General features: G+C 38.2%; 1 protein-coding gene across 3 annotated transcripts in view; it reads right to left on the minus strand.

Annotated features, from left to right (window-relative positions):
• Positions 1-18,442, minus strand: part of LOC111334456 (kinesin heavy chain) — a 37,675-nt gene extending 19,233 nt beyond the window's left edge. For all 3 annotated transcript variants that reach the window (XM_088740363.1, XM_022940195.2, XM_022940193.2), the window contains exons 1-20: positions 18,005-18,442; positions 17,812-17,899; positions 13,605-13,678; positions 12,918-13,022; positions 12,697-12,745; positions 12,027-12,082; positions 11,012-11,099; positions 10,205-10,329; positions 9,156-9,260; positions 8,873-8,930; positions 8,458-8,548; positions 8,093-8,241; positions 7,546-7,715; positions 6,559-6,834; positions 4,562-4,666; positions 4,352-4,396; positions 3,898-3,996; positions 3,639-3,734; positions 2,608-2,725; positions 578-654 (exon numbers count right to left, since the gene is read on the minus strand). In XM_088740363.1, coding sequence (XP_088596489.1) covers positions 578-654; positions 2,608-2,725; positions 3,639-3,734; positions 3,898-3,996; positions 4,352-4,396; positions 4,562-4,666; positions 6,559-6,834; positions 7,546-7,715; positions 8,093-8,241; positions 8,458-8,548; positions 8,873-8,930; positions 9,156-9,260; positions 10,205-10,329; positions 11,012-11,099; positions 12,027-12,082; positions 12,697-12,745; positions 12,918-13,022; positions 13,605-13,678; positions 17,812-17,899; positions 18,005-18,133 — 2,103 coding nt within the window. In that variant the 5' untranslated portion in view covers positions 18,134-18,442. The remainder of the gene's footprint in view (positions 1-577; positions 655-2,607; positions 2,726-3,638; positions 3,735-3,897; positions 3,997-4,351; positions 4,397-4,561; positions 4,667-6,558; positions 6,835-7,545; positions 7,716-8,092; positions 8,242-8,457; positions 8,549-8,872; positions 8,931-9,155; positions 9,261-10,204; positions 10,330-11,011; positions 11,100-12,026; positions 12,083-12,696; positions 12,746-12,917; positions 13,023-13,604; positions 13,679-17,811; positions 17,900-18,004) is intronic.
• Positions 18,443-19,019: the final 577 nt, after the last annotated feature.

A 19,019-nucleotide genomic window follows, 5' to 3' on the forward strand; every position in this document is an offset into this window, starting at 1 on the left:
ACCCTTGTCACTTCAGCAGTATTATCCCTAACCACTTGCTCTTAAAACGTCGCAATTTGTCTGTGCCAAATGCATTAGAAATAACGGGATGAACCTGATTGGCTTTTAAAGAAGAAACAAAACAAAAGCGAAAGAAAGAAAGAAATGGATGAAAGAGAAGAAAATACTGCTCTGTTCGAATAAGCCGCTAAAAGAAACAATTAGAAACAATTACAAGATGACTGGCGGGAAAAGAAGAAAACTTCGCTTGAAGGTGCATGGTGCACGACTGTCATGGAAAAAGCAGGAATATGTATAAGCACTGGTTCAGAGCGCGGGGAAAAGCACGCGATCAGAATGACACGATTGATCGAAAGCAAAAATTCTTCTCTAGATTGGTTCGTTGGTTTTCATGAAAAGAACAGAAAAACGTGGTAGTGAGAGTTGCGAGCGCGGGAAAAGGCGAGATACCTGCAACACCTGATTGGCCGAAAATACAGAGCCTTATTCTGATTGGCTCCTTGATGCTTTAAAATTCTTTTAGATCAGCAAGCGAGTACTTACTAGTCATTGCTAAAGCAATCTTTTACAACAATACCTGAATTTCACCCGCTGTGTGAAGCAAACCCGCGTGTTCCTCTTCCTTGTCTTTCAAAGCCAGAGCGTGCATCTGAGCTGTAAAACAATTGGATATTTGTGTGAGAAATAATTTAGTCACCTAGCCATCGCTTTGCTTCAAATCAAGATACTGTGACAAAAGGCTACTAAAGACGATTGAGACAGAACTTCACAAGAAATAATGATGAAAGAAAGTCAGTACAAGTAAAACAAATACACAGGGATACACTTCTTTAGAAAGCGATTCAATTCATGTATAATACTTGCATTTAAAAAACTTCTTACCCAAATAAGCGACTACGCTCAGACAAATAACAAAATATACTGTACTTTCCCTGATACTCGCTCCGTAGCTTTTACCAATTACTTGTGTGGAGAATGATTCCGCAAGGAGAGGTATTTCCCTGAATAAAATCCGCTGTTTACAAGTTTCATTTCCTGAGATATTTTACCTCTAATAGTCGGAAAGCCAATTCAAAACTGTTTAATCGGTTATTTTTCATGAACCAATCCATGCAACGCATTTGGTCACGTGTGTAACCTTTAATATCACTCGTAATTAGGACAACCAATCAGAATGCGAAGTGAATGATCTTAATCTGACAGTCGAGTATAAACAAAGAAAAATACACGAACACATTTTCCATAAAAACTGCTATACCACCAACCATCGATAATCGTCTGAAATTAAGCTAAAAGATCGATAATGCATTGTTCGTGGCGCATCAACTTATGCGCTAAATGTATAAAACTGAAACTAGGTCTGCAAATTGTCTGAAAGAGAATCATAACCTTTAAATAGATAGGTCAAAAAAGCACTCAGTTTAATATTGCCTGTTCGCACACTAGTGGGTGAGGTATATTAGACTTCCATTTTATTTCAGAAGCTATAAAATTCGCAACCATGCCTTTTTGGGATTCTGCACGAAGAGAGAACTTTGTCATTCGCTCTTTTGTATTTTATTTTGTTTAGCTAGGTTTTTTTTTGTTGTTGTTACTTGTTCAATAAGTGCGCAGACTATTCGGACAAAAAGCTCAATAACTCAATCAGCCCAGAGCTTGTTACGACAACTTATTTCAGCTGTTTTCAGCAAGCCCATCGAAATACGTCAATTAACAAATGGTAAACACCACAGCGTACACTATTGAGTTATGGATGCACGCGGGAGGTTGCTAAGCTCGAAAGAAGCGTAAGAGTCGCTCGAAACGATAGCCGAGAGCGACTCTAGCTTCTTGAGTCTAGCTTCAATAGTGACTCTAGCTTCAATAGCTTCTAGCTTCAATAGCTTCTAGCTTCAATAGTGTACGCTGTGGTGTTTACCATTTGTTTTATAACATAACATTGATACATTGTAGCTAAAGAGTTCCCTTTTATTTAACAAATCTTCAGAAAAAACAAGCGTGCGCGGAAAAATAGTCTTTGCATTTGCTCACGTCAGCAGCGTACACCCATGGGCAAATGGGGGACGCTAAATTGACCAATCAGAGCACGCGCTTTACTTTGGCTCTATTATAATTCCTTCTCGATAACGAACCCTTAAACTACCAAAATCTGGAAGAGAAGTTTCCTTAATGTTGACAACATCTTTCTCTTTGGACTTTTCCTAAGAATCTGAATAACATTCAAACACCTCTCGGTCCAAAATTTTCCTGGTCCTCATTTACAACCGTCTGTTTGACACAGCAATCAAATTACTTGTCAAAACAAAGCACTGATCACTCCGAGAATTGTGATAAAAAAAAATACGAATAGAGAAGAAGGAAAAGATGTTAAAGATGAAGCTTCGAAAAGAGATCTTTTTACACCAGAAATTTTACAAATGCTACTGGTCATGCAATCGATTAATGCAAAATGCGTTCAACATTCTGTGTTGTCTTGATGTGACACTAAATTCACTACCTAATTCACAAGGAATTCATAGCAGCAACTTAGTGGCTGGAAGGAGGAATTCAAAGTTGCATCTTAGGAGCTAGCAGCCTTAGAGGCTATTACGAGATACTGTGCGTTACCTTTTGCCTTTAGTTTGGCTATTTCTTCGTTCAGAGAGTCAACGGCTTCTTCCAGGATCCTCTTCTTCGATTCCATTTCCTTCATGTCTGCTTCGAGTGTTTTCATCTTAGCTTCATACTGAGATTAAGAAAAAAATGGGGAGGTCAATAAAAGACAAGTGCCTTGTCTCCGGAAAAGCGCATGTCTGGAGTGTCGTTAAACTAAAACCAGTGCTACTGAACTGATTACGTAAAGTTCTATTGATTGGGCTTCATAAAACAAAGAAAAAAGCTATCCCAACAGCCAATCAAAACAAGGGAAAGATAACAAGGAGCCAATGAGAGGGCAGACTGTTTCAAGCGCGGGAAAACGCGAGTGACCAAGGCGTGATTGGTTATAGTTTTGTATCTGATTGGTTAAAAAAGTGGCGCGAGTTTGCTGGACCAATCACAGAGCGACGTAAAGCGAAACCAAAAGCAATTCGGGATTATTTTCGACACTCACTGGAAAATAATTCTATAAGCAGAGTGTCTAAAGGATGGCGCATCAGTCTACAGAGGTGAAGAGGAAATTCTACTTTACGGATTGCGCTTTAACTTTTTCGGTTCCCCTTTGCATGCGTCAATCTTCTTCATCATTAAAGGCTGATAGTTTCTAAAGAAACTATTTGGGGCTGCGTCGGTGGGGGTAACGAAATAATTTGGATATATCAACAAAGTTGAAATTGTAAATTGGCCACCGTAACGATTACAAAAGCTGACGTTTCGAGCGTTAACCCTTCGTCAGAGCGAATCGCTCCGACGAAGGGCTAACGCTCGAAACGTCAGCTTTTGTAATCGTTACGGTGGCCAATTTACCATTTCAACTTTGTTGATATATCCAAATTATTTCTTCATCATTAGCCATCTTTCTATCTTCTTGCTTTATAATCGCCTCTTGTGTGTTTTCGCCTACTAACATATCTAATCTTTACTATCGTCCCAATAGCTAAATATGATTTCCCAGGCCAAAGAAAATGACTCGAAATATTATGGTGTAGATTCAAAAATACCTGTGATATAAGAAGCAGTGATTGATTAAGTTCCTTGTTCTTCCCATCGAGTGACGACTTTAAATCACTTTCGGTTATCTCAAGGTTACTGGAACGCTACAAGATAAAAACGAAAACAAAACAAAAACCAAATTAGATTTTGACGGTTTAACAGGCCACAAAATTAACTAAACAGCGTATTCAAGCAGCAACGTATATTCCTTTCGCAGAATGGATGTAAATTTAATTTGTCAAGTATGTAGTTGGGTGCAAAACTTACCACTGAAAGAGTTTTAACCTCCGACTTTATCTTATTCACATATAGTCGGGCGACGGTAAAATCTTCGTCCAAATTGCCACTACAATCAATGTTCGGTTTCTAAAAAGGAAAGAATCAATCACAATGAACTAGATAATGTAATGCCCAAAGTGTACACGATATAGCACACATACTGGACACAATATGCTACACACACCGTACACAATGTAGTACACATCTTGTACACATACTTTTCGAATCACAGACAACTAAAAGTATGTAATGTAACCAATTCTGACTTATTAACCACCGCAGGACACGCAAGAAAAAGTTAATCAAACCAAAAACTGATAAAAGACTTTACTGACCACGAAAGAATAGAAAATATAACGCAATGCAAATTACCAGAAACAAATTTCTTCCAAGAAAAAAAAAGTAAACTGATCTTTGTGTAGTTTAGTGCACATTTCACTACCTTCATTTCAGCAGCATTTCCTCCGATAACGTTACCAATTTCGCCCTGGAAGGAAAACAAATAAATAAATGAAGACACCAGTACTCAAGACATGGTTCCGCGCGTGTCGACCCACCGAAGGTAGCCATGGTGTTAAAAACTTGTGTGCAAATTCAAAAAGTAGCGACCCCGAAATCACGGCTTTACGAGAGATTCGAGGCTGACACTCACCAGATCTGACAACAGGCTGTTCATCATCTCTGCCAGTCTCTTCCTCAACACAGACGTGCTATCTTTAATTTCTAGCAGTTCCTTGGAGATACTGTTGAGTTGCATCTGTTAAAAGATATGAATTTCGTTTTGAACAACACTTTTGCATATCGGATTTCAAAAGTAAGTTGGCACAGTAATCCAATGGTTAGCACAATGGACTCCGTATAAAGAAGTTTCGTACCCCGAAGTCACAATCTCAGGTTTCGTTTCGATAACCAAAACCGTTTCGTTTTATTCTCTATGTTGTGTTTTTAAGCTAGATATTTTCTTCTCACAGTGCCATTTTCCACGAGGAATGCGTTACCGAAAGACATCTTTTCTTCTAGAATAACAAAGCGGGCAACCTTTTCCTGCGCGGGAAAGATCAACTGTAGGCCCGTTTATTCCATACACTAGTAAACCGACTTACTCCACAAAACACTCAAAAAAAATAATTCCCTTACAGAGAGTTATATATCTAATGAGTAGCGTTACCCGCCAGTAGAACAACGAAGCCGTGATACCAAAACTTAGGGGTACTAATAACTTGAAAAGGGGCCGTACGATGAAACCCAAAAAAGAAGAGCCTGCTCGCAAGCTCATCAGAGGGCGGTCAGCGGTCTTAAGGCCAGGCTAAAATAGGAAACTTTGTTGCGGAAACATTGTTGCGGAAACATTGTTGCGGAGGCAAATGTTTCCCAGTTTAGCCGCGCGGGAAACACATGTTGCGGAAACAAATTTTCCTGCTTGGAAACAAAAATTGTTTTTGCCTGCAGACAAAAACATTTTTGCTTCCCGGACACAAATTTTGCTTCCGAAACATATGTTTCCCAGTTTAGTCACGATGAAAACAATGTTAATTAATTTCCAGTGCCGCTCGCACACTGAAAAATGTTTCATAGCAACGGCGAGCAGACAATTAAAATGGCTGACTGCGAAGATATTCAAGCAGGTCACGCTCAAAGAAAGGGAAAGGGAAGGGAAAGGAATTGGAAAGATAAAGAAATTGAAATGCTAATTACGCTGTATGAGGAAAGGCCTTGTCTCTGGGACGTGGGTCATAAGGACTACATGAACAGGGAAAGTAAGGAGGTGGCGTATTCGCAAATCATCATCTACTGATGACAGAAAAATATGATATTAGTCGGGAGGATTACAAGAGCATGTAGAAAATTATCGGGTCACAATTTATGAGGGAACAGGCCCTGGAAAGAAAAAAGAAGTCCGGTCAACAAACAAGCGCTGTGTATCACTCCTCTTGGAAGTGGTAAAAGATGCTGAAGTTCCTTATTATTGTGCAGAATGCCACAAAAGGCTTTGCTATAATGAAAATCTGAACATCCTTTGATCCCCAGACTTCATCGAAGTCAGTTTATTCATACACGCATGCGTAGCTCATTTGTTTTCCGAAACAATGTTTTCTCGTTTAGCCACTGGGGCATTTTGTTTGTTTCCCGCTAATTTAGCCACCCCAGGAAACATAACAGGAAACAATGTTTCCGCAACAAAGGAAACAATGTTTCTGCAACAAAGTTTCCTAGTTTTTCCCTTACAGGCGGCGTTCCTTGTTGTGTGAACTTGGAATTTTCTAGTCACATTCTGCCATTTGATCAGTTAATTACGAGTTGCTTCGAAATTTGTGTTTTTTTCGATTAAAAGAAAGATGAATAGGATTTAAAAATGAATAAATTGGAAGCTGAAAGAAAAGCGACGAAAACTGATAAATGAAATAAGACTGATGTAATATCAGCCAGAATTATACCAAGTCATCGCAAAGTTACAAATTTACACCTAAACCAAACGGGTACCAGATGCGTTGAAAAACTGCCACAATAGGGCCTGATTACATGAGCCGAGCTGGCCCGGTTAGCCGAGCTGATTTCTTTTGTTTTCACGCTTTGGCGAACACCAAAACAAAAGAAATCACCCTGGCTAACAGGGCCAGCCCGGCTCATGTAATCAGGCCCATACTCAACCTGTTTCTGGGATACTTCTTCTGATAGCTTCTCGTTGTCTTTTGTTTTTGTCTCCACCTCCTGAAGCTTCTGATCATAATTCACCGCCAGCTCCTCCAGAGCTTGCAGCACTTCTTTGACCTCAGTTTTTGACGTCTCGCTCTCGGTCTGCATGGAAGAGATCTGCGTCTGAAGCTTTTCGCTGTCAACCTGAGTTGTCTTAAGGGCTTCTTCTTGATCAGCCATTTGTTCCTTCAGCTGGTTAATCAATCGTGCTTGATTTTGAATTTCTTCATCCTTCAGAGAAAATTGAACGAAGTTCATAGTCAGTTGAGAAAATACACGCAGAATTTGAAAGAGCTATCGTAGAGATTTGTGCGTGAACAGAAGCCCTCAAAAGGAAGCCACTTAAAAGTAGTTTCAAGTGGTATGGTGGCATTGAATATAACCCTTTGATCTATTATCTAATTTCTCCATACAATATCACCTCTGATTTACACATTAAGGTCACGAGAAAAAAGGAAATGATCATCAACTAAAGAAGCTCTTGATTGTTCAACAAATTCTCCTTGTTAGCACCTTAGGAAATGTAGAGAGAACAGTTTAGAGAATATGCATGCGAAAAATACACCAGTATTACTGAAGGGAAAATGGTAACCATATATCACCCCTTTAAGATTTACGGGACTTTTCAGCTTAAATTTTTCTTTATCTTTCGTTGCTGAATGGGTCGCACTTGGGAAAAGTTTTACAAAATTTGTTTACTTCACAGTTAAAATTTGTTTTCAAGTGCCACCCTAACTTTTCCCATTGAAAAAAAAATTTTTGCAAACAGCGAAAAAACTCTTCCAAACAGTAAAAAAAAAAAAACATCAAAGGCACTCTACTGATTGGGTGGGGTAGTTAGACTCTTATTTCTTCGATAAAAATAAGCTATAGGAGTATTTTCCCGAAAGCTAAATTTACAAAGTTTGTTTTCCATTACAGTAAAGGGTTCATTCAACTCACCTTCTCATCCAGCTGAATATACAACTTTGATTTCTCATCTTCGAACTTTTTCCTTTCCTTGTCGCTGACAGCTGGCTGTGATGGAGCCAGGAGTGCCAAACTCTCAAACACTTGAGAATTGCGATTATCTTTTGCGTTTGTCGTCTGTTCATCTGTGGGAACTGACTCGCCTGTGAGGGATGCAATAATGCCATTATAGCCCTTTTATTTCTAAACTACGATTTGGTATTCTTAAATCTGTTTGAATTTGTGCAACTGATCGCAATGACAACGTTCTATAGTAGAGACCAAGAATTTTGAGAAATTCTCTATGTCAAACGAGGCGAAATGTCGCTAGAACTTGTTTCTGCCACGGCGACGCCGTTTCGCTTGTTATGTCGTCGTCATGGCCCTCAACGCACGTAGCCGCTTTACAATTCCCTCCATCTGATCCGTCTGTCTCTTTTCAAGACCTCTACCTATCTGCTAAATTAACTTTTGTAAGCGAAACTAGACGTTACGAGTTGACCGCCGAAAGGAGGGTGAAAGCTTGTCAATTCTTCCTTACCTCCGCGCCATCTTTGCAATTCTTGTTCATATCTGCCCAAAGCTCCTCTGAGTTTGGAATTCTTCTCCTTCTCTTTCTCAAATCTTCTCTTCCATTCTTCTGCCGTGAGTTCCTCATTGACTACCACAACATTCTTGATGGTTTTTGCCCTAAGGTGTTCGAATTACAGTTTATAGGTACAGTGTAACACTGGACTTGAAGAACATTCCAGTTACTTGTTATGTGCCTAACCTTATACACCATTGATTAGAAATAAACCGGAAATTTTTCACTTTTGTGCAAGGGACCTAAAAGTCATCCATTTATCTGACTGTTATCAACTGCGGTAGGAAATTTCAGGACACACTGCAAAATTGTAGACGTACCTCTGACCAAACATGAGCGTTGATCGTGTTTCTTGCTCATTGAAAGATGATGGAGAACAGCAAATTATAATAGTTGTTCTAGCGTTACCACCTGTGAAAAGAAAAATGAATGCATGAAAAATTGACTTATCCAGAACGTGATAGTCGAGTTTCCTCTCCATGGACCTAGTTGACGACTCCGCGGTCATGTCAATTTGAGCAAATAGGCAAAGCCTCACAAGAATCCGATTTGTTTGCATCTGCCCCCTAGATACATTTTTTTGCAAAAACTTGCCAAGTTTGGATCGATATTCCTTGAAATTGTACCACATCATTCGGAATACTTTACACTGCCATGCTGATTTATACAATGTCAACAATTTTTTTGCTGGCGTTACACCTGTTACATGCAAATATTTTATTAGCTATGGCTTACCTAAACTTTCTTGCAATATTCTCGTCATTTTACTATCCCTGTAGGGAACGTGAGTTTTCTAAACGCAAAAATTAATCAAAAGATTACATTCAACATAACACAGTTTTGAGTTGCAACATATACATATACTATACGTTGCACAATCTGAGTCTCAAAAGTCAATACTTAACAAACTCTAGTTGTCGTAGTAGTAAACAAACAGAAATTGTCGTAACATCTAAGTTGTCACTAGTCACTTGGCTAGTAAGTTGATCAGTTAGTGTCAAGCCCTACACATGCTTACCGTTCCCTCTGCTAAGGCTGAAATAACATTTCCTAAAGCAGAAAGAGACTTGTTGATGTTTTTAGCTTCATCAAGGACTGCACCTTCGGCACCAGTTTTGCTGACCTGTGAGAACAACCAAAGAGGCTCTTAACTGTTAAACAAATTCCCCTTGGCAAGTGCCATGGGGAATGTATAGAGAAAAGTATGGAGAATATGCATACTGATGTTTGGGTGTAGAGAGTTAACAAGATTAATCACAAACATCCTCAAAATCAGGGTTGTAGTTTAGCAGTGCCCGGTGGCCCCTGGTCCCTCAGTTTTGTTCTTGGGCGACTCAGGAATCTCAGTTTTTTTCATAAAAAGTGTATGCTGAGCACCCTGGATTTCCAAGTTTCAGAGCACTGGGCTCCCTTCGGCTATTGGCTCGGGCGATTGCCTCGGGCTATTGCCTCGGGCAACCCTTACGCTTCTTTCGTGCTCTCCAAACTTCCCGCGTGCTCCATAACTCGATAGTGCACAGCTGAAAGCATGAACCAATTGTTTTAGAACATAGCCGGTAGAATTGTGTATCAAATCCGACGCGAAAAACGGACAACAATCAATTGAAGCGAATCGTGACGGCGCTGATGGCGAGTCTCCTTTTCCGTTGTTTTTCTCTTTCTGCCCCATTTAAGAACTCTAGCCCAAGAGAAAAGGTCCAAAAATTGTCTTCGTTTTGGGACTAGTAGGCCGAGTCTCCGTTTGTATCCATTATTGTCGCAAAATATATTATTTTTCCCCGCGCTAACAATGGCCGCTCGTGCGAAAAAAAATATTTCTGGCGAAGCGATTTGCTCACGCTATCAGCGTGTACTATCGGGATTTTGAGCACGCTTACGTATACTGAATTTGATTGCGCGGCTCTGCTAGCTATGTTCTCATTTTTCTTAGAGAACAGCCTTGAAAATATTTCAGGTGTTGACAATGTCTTTCAGCTTGAAAGTAAACATACAAAGTTCTGCTCATCCAGCCCCTGTAACATCAATAGGTCTTTGAAGAAAGTATCTGTAGATAATATTTTCACCAACCTTCTCTGACCCTGCTAAATCCACCAGATACAGCTTGCCACTTAGCTTCTTATTAGTTTCTACATTTTCTTGTTTAATGTGGAGAAGAAAAATACTATGGCTCCTGGAGCTGTGTTCATTCATGTCTGATGAAGCAAGATTCATAAAAAATGGTAAGGTTCTAATTCTCAACCTAACTGTCAAGGCAATAAATTTAAGTGGTAGGATAATTGTATAAGCAACAAGTACATGTGATTGCATATGCAAGCGTAAAAGGGTAAAGACTGCGCACAGGTCATCAATTCACCAGCGCATCCCTAGACTGTGCACAATTCGCCAATTTACCAGCCATCCCCATGGAGCTCATTCAGAGTTTCTAAAGAAATCACATGTAACTTTTAAAATTTCAAGATTTGATTGTTATTCTCCCCTTTAGCTGTTACAAATGTCCTTGTAAATGTAACGAGAATTTGGTATTAGATCAAGATAAAAACTTCTTGATCAGCTTGAGTATTCTCATTACCTGTTTGCGGGACAATGTTTGCACAAGGTGACAACTAAAATAATTTATATGTTGATTGGTCTCTCTTGGTTGTTAACCTGGCCTTAAACTCCTAGAAGTGATTAACAAGTAACTTCTCCCTGTAAAATCCCTATGTTATCCAGCAAACGTGTAATGAGAATACTCAAACTTATCAGGTAGAAGTTGATGTCTTGATCTAACACCAAATTCTCTTTACTAATTTACAAGGAAATGTGTAGCAGCTAGAGGGGAGAATTAACAACCAGATCTTGGGAGTGGAAGTGTTATTAAGAAGAAGACCTTACTTGTTACTGCCACATGGCGATTATTTTTTCCTTCATCAATGATTTCCATGACCTCCTCTGGACTGGACACAAATCTCTCGCTTGCTCCCTGCAAAGGTAAAATTAAATTTTCATGCATCAAAATTCATCTTTTCAATTATTGTGGCAAGTATATTTAACTATTTGGTCCCAAAGAGTGATTTGCAATTCTCCCTTAAAGCTGTCATATGTTCCCTTTTGAATCACAGAGAATTTGGTGACAAGTTCTTTGTTCCGAGAACCTGTTTGCTCGCCAATCCCATGAGTGGCCAAGGCAGAATTTCTCCTCACAATATCAAAACAATATATAGCAGACGAATGATGAGAATGAAGAAAAATATCAGTTAAGGGATTTTAGTTGATCCGATACTAAATTCTCCAAATAGACATCATAAGAGCTGTATGACAGAGAGTGAGGAGAATCACTAAATGAGATCTTGGGAAAGAAAGGGTTCAGTAGTTATTGACTAACCACCTCCTGGTTAGCTCAGTCAACCGCCTCCCAGTTAGCTCCAATTGATAGAGCACTGGGCTGTTGAGCAGGAGGTCGAGGGTTCGAGCCCAGGCCGGACCAACACTCAGGGTCTTAAAATCATTGAGAAGAATTTGCTACCTTTCTATAACATCAAGAAATGGTTAGATATTGTACTCTTCTTGGATAGGGACGAATAAATGGAGGTCCCGTCTCCTGCAGGGTTGGGGTAGGAGACGTTAATTTTCCACACACGAGATTACTGTGTGATGGATGTCCTCTCCTGGGGTGGGATGGGTGGGATATTGGGCACACTTAATTTGGAGCCTCGCTCTGTTGTGCGACCCTCGCCACACTCTGGTGAAAGTGATTAATAAATAAATAAATATATAGACTGATTGTACAAACATGAAGGGTATGCTCAAGATTACATGTACAAAAAAAAAAAACTACAAAAGAACTTTCAATTTGTTTACTTCTACTCATAACACAAGAAACTCAACATTTATTCAAAAAAAACCTCACCTTTACGTAGGGAACTCTGTTCTTGTCTTCATGGACTGCTAGGTTTGTTTTGGTTACTGGAAAAGAGGTACACAATACATATATGTTGAAAAGCTTTCATGAAACACTTACTGAGGGACAGTTTAGATTGAGAGTCATACGACTGTAGCCAATAAAAGGAAAGGAAAATGTCATCAAGAACCAATAGAACTAAAAGCACATGCAAACAGCCTAGAGCACAAGAAACACAACTGAAAAGTCACAATTGAGTTCAGTTTCAATGAATAAAGGCTGATAGTTTCTAAAGAAACTGTTTGGGGCTGCGTCGGTGGGGGTAACAATATAATTTGAATATATCGACAAAGTTGAAATGGTAAATTGGCCACTGTTACGGTTGTAAAAGCTGACGTTTCGAGCATTAGCCCTTCATCAGAGCAAATGTTTCAATGGTCTGGAGTTTTGAGACAACAAACTTGCAAAGGTGAGAGGGAGGCAAATTTGAAATGAGGTGAGACCTCCATGAACCTTTTGAGACCAATCAAACACAAAAAAGATGAAAGCAAGCAAAATCCTAGATAACTTTGTATTGAACTAACCCTCAAGTAAATAATGTGTTTGTTTAACAAATTAAGTGACAAGAATAGTGCAAACAATAGATAATGTCTAGATACTGATAAAACTTGTATCCTACCATCCAACAGATCTCTGATCTTGTCCAGGTAAATCTCAAAATATGAAACCTGCAAAAGATGGATATTTATTTTAGATGTATATTTTTAATCAACACAATATTATATCAAACATAACATAAATTATATGTATTATCATGGTAAAAATAAATTATTCCAAAAGAGTGAAAACTTCTGATTGTAGAATAAAATAACTCAAGAGTTCTTCAACAAGAGAACTTGCCTTGATGTGGAACTCCAGATTTTCATCCATGTTATAAATGTAATTAAATATATCTTGTACAATGCGAGGAATGATTCCTTGATTGACTGGATCATCAAGGTGCCCCTACAAAAGCAACACATCAACCAAATTAATATTGATCAGCACCTGAGTATTCCTTAGGGAGAGGGTAGGGACAAGAGAAATTCCCTTGATTCCAATTTAGGGCTCCTAAACCTTTAACTAAGCAAATCCCCATGTATTTTAAAGATAAGTGTTTGAAAAGTGAAAAGTCTTTGTACTAGCATGTAAATTGGCCAAGATGACCTGGGTGTTGAAATATGCACAACCAGTTTGCACCAACCAGAGGATAAAACTACAATCAAAATTCCTACGTGTTTGGTGACCCAATGTCTTGGTCTCAATCACCCAAAAGGTTCATAGGCCAAGCAGTATCCATCAGATAAAATTGCTAACCCAAGTATAAGCTTTAATTTGGATATATCAACAAAGTTGAAATGGTAAATTGGCCACCGTAATGATTACAAAAGCTGACGTTTCGAGCATTAGCCCTTCGTCGGAGGATAAGCTTGCTTTGTCAGAGAGTTTTTTGTCAGAGAGTTTTTTAGAAATTAACCAATGTTATAACAAAGTAAAAGTGACTGTAGCATTTTCTTGAAAACCAAAAATCTTTAATCTATAGCTTACCTCCATTGTGTGGGTTTTCCCACTGGACGTCTGTCCGTAAGCAAATATTGTCCCATTGTATCCATTAAGCACATCTGTAAAAAACAAAAATGATCATTTCAAAACTTAAACAAAATTTGCATCTTCTACATACATGACAGTAATGCATGGAGTCTATCTACCATTGGAAATGTTTAGTTTCTCAAATTAACAAGCAAGAGTATAAAAGAAAAATAAGTTGACATTCAACCTTCACCTAATCAATATTAAACAATCATAGAAAACAAAAGCACAAGATGCTACTGTACAACATTGTGGGTAATCTCCAAGCAATTCACCAATTACCACGACAGCTTACTGTGGACTATTTACCCTGCTGCTACCAATTGATTTACCCCCTCCTCTTGTGTAGAGAGAGGCACTAACAGTTAAGCATCTTGCCCATGATCAAAGCAAAATTACTCAACCAAGCTCAATTCAAGATTTCTTGTCTATTTCTGGCCCCAGTTGGTGGAAGGTTGGATGATGCTATCCAATAGATATATCTCTATCCAGTAGAGAGCACAGTGCCTTTTGCAATCATTCATCCACTGCAGAGTGATTCATGCATTGGATGGCGTCATCTACCCTTTACACAAATGGGCCCTGGATGGGATGCTAATCAATTGCAGTTTACCCCTGTGTACATGTAGATTTCTCTGATAGTTCACCAGAAGGGCTGATACAAACACTGCACTAACCACTAGGCCCCCATGCATCTTACACAAAGGCCTGGTTATATTTCAAAGACCTATAAAATGGATTATGAGTTGACCATGATTTACTTAGCATCGATTGAACCCTTTCCAACCAGAGTGACCTCACAGTACCATTTTCTTTTCAGTGCCAGGATATTCTAAAGCAGACACAGAGTTATAGTAAAGAAAATTATAAAGAATGGGTTATTGTTTGACTGGACATGAGTTGATCCTGATTTACTTTGACATTTTTCACTCTTTTTTTTTTTTAACCTAACCCTTTGACTCTTAAAAATTGATAAGTAAATTTAGTTTCTCCCTATGGAGTACAATATCACGCCTGAATCAAATATTAGGGTCACAAGAATACAGGAAATGATCACTGACTAAAGATGCTTATGAGTGATAACAAATTCTCCTTGTCAGCACCTTAGAATATCGAAGGGAACAGTATGGAGAATATGCATCCTGATCTTATGGTGTAAAAGTTTAAAGAAAAAATATCAACTATGGAATAAAAAATTATTGTAAAAATTGAAAAAACAAATTTTATAATTCACAAAGGAAATACATCTCAGAATACAAATAGATACGAAGCAGTGCATGTGCATGACACAAGCCCGTGTAATAATTGTGATAGCTGGCTGGGGTTAAAGATAAAAGTTTGCATGTCCTTGTTAAGTGTAATAACAGAAATATCAAGACAATTATGCTTCCTCATTGTTTAATGTCTAGACAACTTGATCAGGCATTCAAAAAAGAAACCAACTTTATTGGAAGAAAACCAGTGCTCTTTTTTTTTTCAATTGAAAAAGGTAATTTCATAGTTAAAAAAACAATGTTAAAACAACTGCATCTAAATTAGGAAAACTTGATTTCAACTGTTCCAGTTTGTTGTGGTTAACCTCCGTGTGTCTTTTGACTCTTTAATGGGAATATATATTTTTTAGGACAAAACTAGTGAAGAGCAGCTTTCTGCAAATTGGTGCACAGGCCCAATATTTATCAATCTATCATTTTGATAGTTTTTAAAAAGATATCTATCAAGGAAAAACCTAAAAATTATGCTTGTTAACTTGTTTTCAGAAAAATTATTCAGAGGATAAATTCATTTTGGTTTCAAGCAAAAGAAACCTACCAGAGGTTGTATGCAGCTAACAAGCATTACCTTACACCAGACAAACTTCACATTTTACAGGAGTCCATTGTAAAAGCAAGGTGACATGCACTCATTGAAACTGATGCCAATGTACACTACAATAATATTTGATCTGTATTCTCTTGTGTACAAAACAAAAAATTGACTAACATACTCTAAAAGGTTGTCAGAAATAGTGCTACAACATGGAGTTTACAACACTCAAAAAATTAAATCCTTTCCTCCTCTTTTCACAAAGTTAACATAAAATATTTGCACGATCAAGACAGAAATAGCATCTCTTTCACCACTCATTCACACACATGAATATGTAGAACTAGTTTGCACTTGGAAGCTACAGGTTGAGGCATGGCCAGCACCGAAAAATAAGTCCTAGCAATTTGTAAACCAATTCACTTCCCTGGAAGGAAAATATTTTCTTAAAAGAGAAAAAAAAAATGATTACAATGAAGTCACATTTTAATATGTCCCAAAACAAAAGAAACTTTTTTTTTCAAGTAAGATATCCCTTGAAGAAAATTATAGGGTATGTTACATTATGTAAATTTTCCTGAAATTGATTACAGTGCATGAAGTAACTAAATTATGTGTGAAGATGTTCGTGTACATAATGGGCATCTTTCTGTATACTGTCTGGAAAATATTCAAAAGTACCTTAATTATGATGCTAATCTTAAGAGAGCTAAAGAACGGAAAGAATGATCGAGAGACCATTTCATACACACGGAAAAAAATTTGATCTGTTACCTAATTTTTCCGTCCTCGCATTCCACCAAAGTTCGAAATTATGTTTGTGAAGTGTATCATCCCCGAAATTCAAAGTAAAGCTTAATCAAATAAAGGCCGCAACTCATGCTAAAATTAGCTTTGTATCGATCGTCGAAAGCTCGAACAGGAATAGTCAGAGAATTTTAAACATTATAGGAAATTTAGTTATCAAAAATTAGAATACATCCACCTAGCTTGTTTCATCATATCTCATTGATCACCGATCGATTTTCATAACAAGATTTTAGCTGGCATGAATTAGCATACAAAAAGGACAATATTTAACTATTTGGGACACATCTAGAATATTACAGAGCTATTCAAGAACAGGGCTAAAGGCAGAAAGAACGGATTCGGATCGCTTCGATTTAAATTGATACTAAAAGGTTAGAAATTCAAACGGCTCTGAAAAGACGCCAAGAAAAGACAAAAAGAATTGAAATTTATTCCAACTAAAAGAGAACACAGGAAGAGAAAAATTCCTTTTCAATAAGGCCATGTGATCAAACACGAATATTTAAAGTTCGTTTATTGCACGAGTGCTAGTACGTACTACGGCTCACAGTAGAACAATACAAAAAATCTCCAAAACAGCCCAATTACTGCGTCGACTCGATCTAGATGTCGACGAAAAAGAAGCTCTTTCCTTAATATTTAAATCTCTCCGAAACTGTACCAACAATCGTTAATTCTATGGCTATACATATTCAAATGATTCTCCTTTCCCTCCAAGTGAGTTGTTTACCCAACGAGTGTGTCGACTGCAACCGTGCACAGAATTTCACAATCTCACAAGAAGCTAACGAGATAGACAAAATACGAGACCGATCACTTCTTACTCCGCAAATTACCAACAAAAGAAATCCGATATATGTCTTTCATACGCTTCCATTGCAAAATCAAAGCCACAGTAAATAAATTAATAATACAAGTCTAAACTTATGAAGAACATGGCAACTACAATCTGCTGCCAAAAGGAATATTGACAACTATTTGACTATAAAGTTGACGGTCAAGTAACATTTTTTTTTTAGCTTGGACAAGATTTAAAGCACTGATTCCCGTTACCGATGTTTATTTAGGTGCTCAAACAACCAATAAATTTTTTTTGGATGACAGCAACAGATTTTTCACTGGTTTGAAGGCAAAATTATGAAAACATTTTTGCTAAGTGGCAGTTAGTAGCTAGGAAGGGAAAACTAACGAAAAAAGGCTGCTCTTGAATAAGATTGTTCCCTGAAAAAACTTATGATAACATAGATAATTTTTCTACATTTTATGGGCTACGTAGACACTGCGATTCATATCAAAGTATGGAACATTTTTGCAGTCGTAGAAAGCGTTGCGCTGAAACTTACGCGAAATTGAAAACAGTCAAAAAGGCCCTTTGACTGCACACAATATCATGCCATCGCGTTTCGTACACTTCAAAGGCCTTACATCCCGAAGGGCTAGAGGACAAAGCGGCCTCTAAGAAGCCTGTTTTCGACTCTGGTGTAGACTGTTGCCTTACTCGACAACCAAATAACAAAAAAATATCACCAAAAACCATTACTCGACCGACCTTGTACAATGACCTGAGCAGCTTCCAAATAAACTCTTTCCTGTGATGTGTTGGACTTGAAAACGCGATCAAAGGTGTATGTTCTTCCCTAAAAGGCACAAGACAAAGATGAGAGTTATCAGCGACAAAAGTAATACCAGGATTACTTCGAAAAACCTTGGGACTCAATTATGATAGCAAGTGGTTGGCTCACCGCATGAACACAAGTATCCGAAGTTGGAGTTGAAACAACACTCTCGCCTCCCGCCCGAACTTCTGCGTCAGATTGCGGTCGAAACCGAGAAAAAACCTTGATATTACACTCTCTTGGATCAGGATTCATGACTGTCAGAGCAAAATCTTACTAAAAACCTCGGCGATCTGCGATGAATGAGCAAGTTTCATATGTGATTCATCGGCAAATATTCCCTGTACGCGTACATCATGATAGCCGGTAAATTCACTCCATACGGCCAAACGACTCCAAAATGGTCCCAAGCCTTGCTTAGATATTTCCCTACAGAGTTAATAATGTGCAAATATGACTTTTCGAGAGTTAAGGCCGCTATTTCCCGGTCATTTTTCCAGATAACGCTATGAATTCACATAACGATCGATCCCTCTTGGTCAGCCATTATATCCACCTCCACAGACGCAAGAGCATTGTGGGTAGGAATGCCTTCAACGTACCGAGATGAAGCCAACCTTTTTCCAAGCCAATCATATTACTGTAGAGTAAACAATATTCGATTAAATAACATAATAAATAGGTGTGAATAATTATTTCAAACGTGCACCAAAATTCTGTCAATTATAACACATGTTTGCATAAAAGGATCAATGAAAGAATCAGCGATCTTTTAGAATTCAGAGGGCAGAAACCGCGAAGCGGAAGTTACAACGACATTGCGGTTTCAGAACCTCGGCTTTCCTAAGATCTTTTTATCAGGTCTTGAAATCTTAACATTCTTGAGATCAACATCTAAATTTCCGTGTCTAAGATCGCAAATTAAGCAAGAAATTGCCCGTAGACATTACGGCAAACCGATAACGAGTCTTTCGCTTGTAAATGCCCTTAAACAAGTTTTGTATTTTAAATTAAGAACTTTCCCTCAATCAGCAATCAATTCTAATTCTTATTTTAATCCTCTTTTACATTTCAACGAGACACTGACTTACAGCGCTAACTAGTATTATCTTGACAAGATTTTATCGTGCCAAAAAATCTG

This window comes from Stylophora pistillata, chromosome 12, assembly GCF_964205215.1.
Source record: "Stylophora pistillata chromosome 12, jaStyPist1.2, whole genome shotgun sequence".
NCBI classification, from domain to species: Eukaryota; Metazoa; Cnidaria; class Anthozoa; order Scleractinia; family Pocilloporidae; genus Stylophora; species Stylophora pistillata.